General features: G+C 34.1%; 1 protein-coding gene, 1 long non-coding RNA gene and 1 pseudogene across 3 annotated transcripts; 1 reads left to right on the forward strand and 2 right to left on the reverse strand.

Moving 5' to 3' along the window:
* Positions 1-584: 584 nt before the first annotated feature.
* Positions 585-3,153, reverse strand: LOC105780642 (cinnamoyl-CoA reductase-like SNL6). 2 transcript variants are annotated; one of them, XM_012605080.2, is made up of 5 exons: positions 2,672-3,147; positions 2,351-2,535; positions 1,375-1,569; positions 1,029-1,182; positions 585-947 (listed from the first exon to the last, which is right to left on the reverse strand). In XM_012605080.2, the coding sequence occupies exons 1-5, from the start codon at positions 2,934-2,936 to the stop codon at positions 643-645; spliced, it is 1,104 nt and encodes a 367-aa protein (XP_012460534.1). In that variant the 5' UTR covers positions 2,937-3,147; the 3' UTR covers positions 585-642. The 2 variants fall into 2 exon arrangements, with proteins under 2 accessions (XP_012460534.1, XP_052485597.1); XM_052629637.1 differs by lacking the exon at positions 1,375-1,569 and having other exon boundaries at positions 2,672-3,153.
* Positions 1,964-3,255, forward strand: LOC128040580 (uncharacterized). Its single transcript, XR_008195321.1, has 2 exons — positions 1,964-2,114; positions 2,188-3,255. It is a non-coding gene; the product is annotated as an uncharacterized LOC128040580 (long non-coding RNA).
* Positions 3,256-3,843: 588 nt separating this feature from the next.
* LOC105778824 (histidine kinase 4-like) lies at positions 3,844-6,704 on the reverse strand (annotated as a pseudogene).
* Between the last annotated feature and the right edge of the window lie 3,591 nt (positions 6,705-10,295).

Consider the following 10,295-nt stretch of genomic DNA (forward strand, 5'->3'; position numbering starts at 1 on the left):
AATATGGGGCCAGAAGGGATTTCTTCAGGACAGCTTCTCTCTGGTAAATTATGTGTGCATTTATAGTGATATTTGAATTAATTGATTTTTTTTGTAAATTAGCTTATGTATATTAAAATAATTAGTTTTTTTAAAAAAAAAATTGATCACTATATATTACAATGAGATATACGTAATATATCACATGTAATTGTTTAGTTATTTTATTAGCTACGTTGATTTTTTAATAGTAAAATAAATAAAATTAAAAATACAGTTTATTCAAGAATGAGGTATTACGTATACCTCATTTATTAATAAAATAAATAACCTTTTATCTTTTATTATATAATCCTTGAAATATTTGTAACATATTTTAATTCGAACATAAATTAATCATCACCTAGATTGATCCCGAACTTCAACAAGATAATATACTCTTATTAATAAGAGAAATGAATAATGAAAATTTTGTTTTTATTCCTTTTGTTGATTAGAATACATATTCAATTAATAAGTTTTGGATATCCTAGTAAAACGCATTACACTTTAAAAAAAAACTCAAATTATATTATTGTGAGAAGCATCTTCATGCACAATAAAAAGGACATAAAGGATACTTGATTATATTAAAAAAAAAAACAACCAAAAGTGGAAAGTTCACTAGGGTAAACTTTGGCCATGCCAGTTTCTGATTGTTCTTGACATAAGATTGTTAAGTTTCTTGTTTGACAATTCAAAGTGAGTTGGAATAAATTCCAACGAATTCCCACAAATCCTGTTAGGAGGAATCCCTATTTCACTTGCCAGCTTCTCAGCTTCTTCATCTCTTGCAATGATTCGATCAAAGCAAATGTACCTTCCAAATGCTGTTTTGTTCATTGCCTCAAACACAGCTACATGAGCCTCAGCCAGTCTAATTACATCAACAGTGGCTAGTAATCCCTTTGCATACATTTCTTGAGCCCCTGAGTTTCACAAGTTACTGATCTAATTAGCTTTTCAAGATAAAAATTGAAATTAGTGAGTCAAAAATGAAAAAGAAATACCTTTAAGATAAGCTATAGTTGCTGTGGGGTTTCTATGGGAGAATTGAGGGCCTGTAATGAGTCCTGGACAGATTGTGGTCAGTTTTAAGCTCATTTCTTCAGCTATTTTCCATGCAACTTTTTCTGCTTTCAGCTTCCCCAATGCAAACCAGAGCTGCCACATTTTGAAAGGAATTTATATTAGTTGGATTTGAGTGTAAGCCTCCGACACAGATATATGAGTCCTTAGAGAATCGTATCTATGTCTGGATAGACGGGAACTTTGAGTCGAAGTTAACACAGACGCCCATCCCACGTATTTATCTCGAAGCATTAATATTTGTACTTTAGTTTGCATTAGGTATACCTTTTTCTCCATACAAAGTGCTTCATTGCTCCAAGAATCATGATTAACCAAAAGGGGAAGATCATGTTGGGAGCTGTCTCTCCATATGCAGGCCAAAAGTGAAGATGTGAGCACACAATTCCTCACAGAAGATGTTCTTGCACATGCCTTCATCACATTTTCACTTGCCTTCACTTCTATTTCAGCCATGGATTTCTAACCAAAGCACCAGAAGGTCGCATCATTTTCTATTAGTGAAAAGTAAGCTTCAACTTCGTGCTAAAGAGAGTCTAAAACTATGTTATTCGGTACGGGTATCCTTAAATTTTCCAAATATTTAGAGAATCATACTCAATATTTACGTCCAAATATGTGTTGAATATAAATATTAGATACCAAAAGTCGAAACAATATATGCATAAAAGGACATGTAAGTATAAGAAGGTGAATGATGAAGTTCATGATTTTCGCAAGAATTCAGACCACAAAATAGCACTATCAGCACTTGTGGTGCCCTGGACCCGGTAGGCCAACCCAATAATGAAGTCGTCAAGGGCATGCTTATTTTTAGAAAGCAACACTTTTCAGTTGACTTGTTCATCCCATTCCTTTTATCTTTCATCTCAAGAAGAATTATCTACCTACGAAATATACTGATGGTATCCCGTACCTGGAAGTATAACTATCTACCTACGAAAAATAATGTTGGTGTTTCCTTAGCTACTTGGACTGAGGTGAAACCATGGAAGTGCTGGATACAAGTAGGTGTCCAAAATATGTTCAATTTTTCTAATCTTTATTTTTTCTTCTAAATTGTACTATCTTCGTATCTAGGTCCGGATATGCTCAAAGAATACTTAAAAAAAACAATGGGTAAGAACTTGGCAATGTAAGAAAAGTTAGTCTTTGTGTAATGTTCATTCCTATCATAGTACAAATTGCAGCATTATTAGTCACTTGATGTGTGTGAATAGCAAAGAAAAGAAGGAAAACTCACTGAATAACCAGAGATGCCAGAAGGATCAACAAAAGCAGAGGTGTGAAACACTCCACGACACCCATCAAAGGCCTCCATCAGCCCCTGGATTTCAGTTTGCTTAGCTATTACCACTGATATTTTATTGCTACAAGCCATCATCATCTCCCCTGAAACTTGCATCTCCCTCAGCTTCTCTACATCTTCTGCAGGTTTTTTGAATCAAACCCAAAGAACCCACTTAATAAAGAAGTCCACGGGAAATAGACAACAACCTTAAATCAGACAAGGGTTTTCGAACCTTGTCAGATTCCAGGCTGTTCTGAACAATAGAATGGTTACCTTGGTTATCCACAAGGATTCGAACAGAGTATCCACGGAGCAAAAGACAATTAACTAAGGCAAGCCCAAGGAAAGAAACGCCACTGGTCACACAAACAAGCTTGTCTAGTTGAAGATCAAGGTCGGCGATATGGGAACTCATTAGGCCTTTGAAGTCGTCATTTTCTTTGCTTCTTTCCGTGGCAGCCAAAGCAACTAAAGTCTTCCTGAAGTCTTCAAACTCCCTTCTTTCACTCTCTTCATCTTGCGCCCTTGCAATCCCCATGATTAAGTTTGAAGCTCTGGGTCAGTTTAAACTCTCGTAGCTATAATTGTCTGCAAAGGGAGCCTAAAACAGAGACGATCTAAAGACAATCATGCAAAAGGCATTCCTCCCATATTTGAAAGCTTATTTATTTAACAAATTTCAATGAGGTGGGCTGCGGAACAGTCCAACGGAGATAATTTAGAGACTCGGCTTGCTCGCTTGGCTTGATTTTAAGAGGCTACAAATAAATAAACGTGTAATGTTAGGATTTTTCTTATTTATTTATGTTTTTTCCATACAATTCTTTTTATATTATAAATGCGAATGTTTTTAGTCACATGCAAAGGTTTTTTTTTTTACTTTGTTATTGTGATTTTATTATTATTTCTTATCTTGAATTTCTAAAAATTACTTTTGAGAATTTGTTTTTATTGAATTTTTACGAAGAAAAGGACAAAGAAAGACTAATTTAGGATCTCACCATCCATCAACCTCATGCTTTTGATGGTTTAGTTTTAAAATTTATAAATGGTTATTGAATTATTTAACAATTAATTTATAATTTTTAAAGTTGAAGGATTAAAATGAAAATTTACTAATAATTTAATAACTTGGAGTATAACTTACCCAAAAACTTAAACATGTTACTGGAAATTTTCAAATTTCACAACTAAAAGAAACGAGAGAAGTTAGAAATTTCACATAGTATGTTAGGGTATTTTTATAAGTTCATGCTTTCATCTATAAATAGAGCACAAATCTCAATAATTTTTAAATAGCGCTTTGAAATTTATGATTTATGTATTTATTATTTTCAATTTTTTTGTTTGTGAGTGTTAGGAATAAAAACAGAAAATAGGAAATAGAAGAGAAATGAAGGAGAAGACAAAAATTGGAAGAGAAGAAGCAAACAAAACATATCCATTTCATTACCCTCCATCCAGGAAATAAAACAGTCCAAACGCCCCGTTTTTACTAAAATCACTGCGCATCATTTCATCAATACTAAAACGCACCGTTTGCCATATTTCAGTTTTGACCCGTGTCAATTACTCTCCCCCTAAGATGATCATTGTCTTAAGTATCAACTTGAGGAAGGATGCTCTTGAGTTGGTCTAAGGACTCCCAAGTAGCAGACGATCCATTCAGCATGCACTTGCTAAAGACATGCAACCACCATTCTTTCCCTCAAAGGTTTCATAATCATAGTATCCGCAAAACCTGCTGCTTTTGTTTTCTCGAGTTCATCATTACTAATATTTTTTGCAAGAAGAATCATCTTTGGTGACTTAAACACGTCCATTTTGCTGTCTGTCCAACGTTTGTAATTTGAAACCACCATCCTCACCAGAAAGCCATGACCCTTTCTCAACAAGATTCATAATTATCTGCTTAAATCTACCTGGATCTCCTGTAACCATTTCTGGAACTTTATCAGAAACAAACACTGCCAGCTCAATACCTTTATTTCTAGATTTCTCAAAAAATAAAGAGAGCACATCATCTAGGATAGACCGAACGTCAAAGGGAACAGTTTCCAGCTCCAACTTTCTCGTTTTAATTTTAGCACAGTCAAGCACCTCATTTATTAATGTTATCAGTGCCTTCCCACAAGCTTGAACAGTCTGAACATAATCCCTTTGTGTTGAACTTAAATAAGTATCTAAAAACAAGGCAAGCATCCCAAGGATGCCATTCATGGGAGTCCTGATTTCATTAGAAACAGTTGCCAAAAACTGTGATTTGGCCACATCAGCGACTTCTGCTCGAACCTTGAACTCTTGCATTTCATGGAAATCATCTTCAACTTTAACAATGTGTATTGTTGTATCATATAAGATATAGCCAACCAATATGCAGATCACAAAGAATGAGAAGGTCGTGGTTAGTGTAGTCCATAATGTGGGTGTCTTATTATGATACCTACAAATCATCCGATGCTTTCTAAATGGATCTCCAAAATCAAGCTTGCTTTTATGCAATAAAACCAGGTCATCATCTTGAATTTGGTGACCATACATGATCAAGTGATCTGAAGAGTTAGTAATATGGTACACATTCATTAGAATTGCCTAATTTCCTCCAGGTTTCCCAAGTAAATTCTCCATAAGTGACTCCACATCAACTGCTCCACCAAGGTATCCAACAGTTGCTTCAATGAGCTCTTGCTCAGCCAGACTCGGTGGAAGCTTGGATTTGTAAACAGAGAATGTCAGCATAACACCAAGATGATGAGAACCCAGTAACCTAAAGGGGCTAGTTAAGACAACCTTCCTAGTAGCCCTAGCCCTTAATATGTTTTCTCGATCCTCCTTCCTGACATCACATCAAGTGATTCGATGTAAGAAACAGTTTCTTGAGAGAAAATCACAGAGGCATATTCATCTCGAATAGGAGAAGATTCCCTCTTCATTGTCCAGCCATGCCACCTTTCAAAATGCTACTCTTTCTGCATAGGCCTCTCAATTGTTGTTCTAACAACGTACTCTGCAAAAGTCTCAAACAAGTCATGCTAGTGTTCCATTGATCCTAGTTGCTTCAAAGTGACCAACTTGGCCATAGGGTCTTTAAACAGGGTTGAACGAAATCTCTCCTTCAAACTATTGGCATATCATGTCCTTTCTAATTTCAAGACCCTTAAGGTTTGTCCAGTGTCAAAGAGATTGCGCAAGTATATATCTTCCTTGTTATCCTTGCAAGTTGAATCAACATCTGTAGATTTCGGGAATAACCACTCGTAAGACACCATCCCTTAAAGGATCTGGGTCAAAAACATCAATTGTGGTAGAAGGGTTCCCACAAGATGCTACAGGTTGCTTGCTTGAATCAGCAGCAGCAACATTAAAACCCTCCGATGGAGGCTGAAGAGATGGCAATCTCAAAGGGGTAGAACTTTGGCTTGCTAAAGCACATGGTTTACCGAGCCTATCAGTATTTAGCTGCACATCAATCCTGAAGATTTTGAGGTGTTGCCTCATTACAATATACAGATCATTATCATCCATAAGGGTAGCAATATCCCCATCTTCATTAATAAATGTTAGAGTAAGGGTGAGTTTGAATGGGCGGTTCGTTTACCTACGGTTATAGTAAAAATAGCAGTGGCAGTAATAATACTGTAACGTAAAATAAAAAGTAAGCTAAAGACACTGTACGCACCCAATAACTCATCCAAACCCACCCTAAGTTTAATATCACCACGAAAATTTTTGCCCTAAAGCCAGCCATATTAAGACCACGACGTTCACCATCATCAATACAAGCAATGAAATGCCTTAGAGTATCTCCATACTTAACCTGAGCATGAACCTGGCCTCTTGTGGAAACCTCTATAGGTTCTTTAGGTGTGAATCCAGGGAGAACCTCCCCCAAAATCCCATTGCTTTTAGCTGAGGCTGTTGCGTCGCTAATGGCAGTATGTGAGTGCCCAAAATATCACTCAAATAAGGAATGAAAGTTGGACCGTAGCTCACCCATGAGCTCATCCTTGAAATCTTTGAATCACCGTAGTTGGGACAACTCTCTTTTGATCTTCACTATCTCCTGCTGCAAAACGCCCACATCCTTTTGACACCATCCCCAACCATAGAGAACCGTTGAAGCTCTGATACATTTGTTATGAACAGAAACAGAAAATAGGAAATAGAAAAGGGAAAAAGAAGAATAGAAAGGAAAGAGAGGAGAGAAATCAAAGAAATAAAGGAGAAGACAGAAATTGAGAGAGAAGCAAATAAAACATATTCATATCATTACCCTCCATCCAATACAAAACAATCCAAAATTAGTTCAAACTAACAGTACGAACGTTTATTCAAAACACCCCGTTTTTACTGAAGTCACTGCGCACCGTTTCATTAATACTAAAATGCATTGTTTGTCATATTTCAGTTTTGACCCGGGAGTTACAATATTTGAAATTCACTATTTTGAATTAATCTAAATTCATTGTTTGGATAATCTAAATTTAGATTTGAATTTCAATTAACTTTAAAAATATATTTTTTAAAAATTTAATTATTTAAGAGGATTTTGAACATGGTTGTTTGAATTAGACTAGATCATCCAATTGGATTGGGAACCGACCAAGGTACTAATATGGAGAAAGGTATTAGATCGAATGACCTGAGAACCGGTACGGACTGGTTGATTGAACGGTTAAATCGATTGGACCAATTTTTTATGAATTTTTTAATGATTTGTTTAATAAAACCGGACAGATTAGTTGAACTGATCATACCAGTCAAACTGATCGAACCGGTTGGACCAACAAGCCGATGGCCTAAACAATTCAATCACCAGTTTGATTCTGAAAATTGGATCGGACCAACTTGTTAGACCCATTGCACTGATTATAAGTGGACTTACATAGGTATAAATTAAAAGTCAAGGGTTTAAAATTAAAATTGTGGAAATTATGGTATAAATGAAAATTTTTATTATTCATATGATACTAAATTAAATGTATGAAGTTTCGCCACTGTTTTCATAACCAAACTGGATCGGCTGGTTAAATCGATTAGATTGGGAATCGTTTGGGTTACCAGTCTGGAATAAGGGGTCAAATTGGTTGATTTGTGAACCGACTACATCGGTCGGACCAGCCGAATTGCTGGTCAAATTGATTGAACTGATTTTATCTATTTTTATTATTTTAAAATTTTAATACTTTATTGAATCGAACTAATTGAATTATTCAAACTGGTTGAACCGAGAACCAATGGTCTGATCAGTTTGCCTACCGGTCCAATTATGAAAACCTTGAGCTTTATCGATGATATATTATAAATAAAATATTTTATTTATTATTTTGGATATTGAAGGAAGTGTGAAAGAAGAGAGAAAAATATTCTCATTGGTTTTTAATCAATTTTGGATTTTAAAAGATCAAAGTTTTAAAATGAATTTTGAAATCCAAAAATTTAACTCCTATGAAATTAAATTTGGATTTGTCCAAATTCAAATTCAAATTCAAATTCAAATTTTCATTTGTTATCTAGGATTTGGATTTTCTAATTTTTTAAAGGAAATCATGATTTCCAAATAGATCATTAAGGGTTTAAGGGTTTCTTCCATTGAAGAAACACGATAAAAATGGTTATAATCAAAATTATGTGTTGTATGTATTTATAAATGTATATATAATAAGAAAGAAAATAAAAGAAATAAAGAAGTAAGAGAGAATAGTAAAAAGATTAAATTAGAAGAAAAAAAGTCAAAATATTACACTAAATTCGATAACAATAAGAGTTGAGAAAAAAAAACCTAAGTATTAAGTTAAGTTCTACACTAATGGAAGTTGATAAATAAGGTGGAACTTGACACTTATGAGGCTCAAGGTCTTAAGTTACACTTGTCAATTGATATCCTCTTTCTTGTCCCCATTCCAATCTTGAGGAAATTCAATAATCAAAACCTTATACTAAATTCAACACTCATTAATGTTGGTAAGTAATTTATGTAGGAACTTAAGAAACAATAACAAAAATTTCTAATGCTCGGATTGCTTAGATTTAAATTTCATTATTATGTCAATGGTAAAAATGAAATCTATATATTACAAACACATTAATTTAAATTTAATATAATATATGTTTTTCAATAAAGATTGAAGAGTTTTTACCAATAGAGCCAATTCATTCTATTTGTCCTTTGGAGTTGTCACCAAATATAACTTCTCCTCCACTTTTTGGCTTCAATTCGATAAAGTGACTCTTGTCACCGGTCATATGTCTTGAGCATCCACTATCAAGATACCATGAATTTGTACTTGTGTTGTTCACCTTGAAGCAATGATCCTTTCCCTATAAACATAAAATTAAATTTTTTTTTGTTACCTAAATTCTTTTGGGTCCATAAGTATTTGTTCCTAAAATTTTTGTCCCTTTAGGAATCCATTTTGAAAGAATTTCTTTGTCTTGAGTAACACTAAGTCCTTTAGGGACCCATATACTCTTAACAACTTTTCCTTTATAAAATCTTGAGGGACCTCTATGTTTATAGAAATTAAAGCTTGTTCCAACAAAGTTTTATTTTGAACTCTCTTCCTTTTTAAATCTTTTTGGAGATACTTTGTTAGATAAAGCTTTTTCTTTTTCAAGCAACTCAAATTTATTGATCATCATGAACTTTTGAAAGCAAATTATGAAAGTTTTGGTTCTTTTTCTCAAAATCATTTAGAATAGCTTGCATGTCATGAATTTTAGTTTCAAGTTAATGATTGTTTTGGAGAGTGAACTATTTTCATCTTTTAATTTTGAAATGTTTTTCTTATATTTTGAAACCATAATTTCAAACTCCAAACCTAACTAATAATAGTCATATTGTAACTCATCAAATGAATATGAAATTGAATTAGACAAGTTAGAAGATACCTTAGTGTCATCAATGGCCATAAGGCAAAGGTTGGCTACTTCTTGATCTTTATCATCGGATGAATCCTCATCACTCCAAGTAGCAACATGAGCCTTCAGCTTTTGTTTGTTTGATCCCTTTTTCTTTCATTAGGGACAACCGAACTTGATATGTCCCAGCTTCTTGCATCCATAGCATATTATGGGATCCTTCTCCTTGGTAGATTCAAGCTTGAGTCCTTTCTTTTGGAATTTTCTACCTCTATTAGACCTCATAAACTTCTTGAATCTTCTAGCAAACATTGTCATTTCTTTATCTTGATCCACCTCTTCACTTAATTCACTATCTTCATTAGTGGTGAATTTGATAGCAACACCAACCTTTTTCTTCTCAATTTTGGCTTCTTTAACCCCTTCATTGAGCCCCATCTCATGTGTAAGCAAAGAACCGATGAGCTCATCCAAAGTCAATGTTTCTAAATTATTTTCTTCTTCAATTGTAGTCACCTTGACTTCCCATAATCTAGGCAAGCTTCGAAGCATTTTCCTTACCACCTCTTCATTTGGATGTCTTCTCATAAGACTTTAATCCATTGATGATGATAGTAAACTGATCGGACATCGCCTTGATATCTTTCTCTGGCTTTATTTTGAAGGTTTCATAATTTTGGGGTAAGAATTCCAACCTTAGACTTCTTAACTTGGTTGGTACCTTCATGCATGACTTTGAGTTTATCCCATATGTAACAGCCTGTTTTCTAGTAATGCTGGAAATAATAGTTTCGGGGCCACAATTTCGACGTGTCAGTTTGTAAATATTATTATTTAATAATTATGAGGTTATTAGTGTAGTATTGAATTTTGGTTAAGAAATTTTAATGTTTAGGTAGTTAATTAATTAAAAATGACTAAATCATAATAGTTATAAAGTTGCGTAATGTTGTTTTCTCTTAACTAAATAACTTAGTTAAATTTGGGGGGTTTTATGTTGCAAATAGACCATGTTTAGATATTATGGTCGGTTAGT

The sequence above is a fragment of the Gossypium raimondii genome, chromosome 4, assembly GCF_025698545.1.
Source record: "Gossypium raimondii isolate GPD5lz chromosome 4, ASM2569854v1, whole genome shotgun sequence".
Classification (NCBI taxonomy): Eukaryota; Viridiplantae; Streptophyta; class Magnoliopsida; order Malvales; family Malvaceae; genus Gossypium; species Gossypium raimondii.

Excerpts from the sequence above, each read along its gene's own strand:
- LOC105780642 (XM_012605080.2), bottom strand. The coding sequence starts at position 2,936 with ATGGGGATTGCAAGGGCGCAAGATGAAGAGAGTGAAAGAAGGGAGTTT. Across the intron at positions 1,183-1,374 it reads CACTTTGTATGGAGAAAAAG|CTCTGGTTTGCATTGGGGAA; the intron begins GTATACCTAATG and ends AAAATGTGGCAG. Across the intron at positions 948-1,028 it reads AACTATAGCTTATCTTAAAG|GGGCTCAAGAAATGTATGCA; the intron begins GTATTTCTTTTT and ends TGTGAAACTCAG.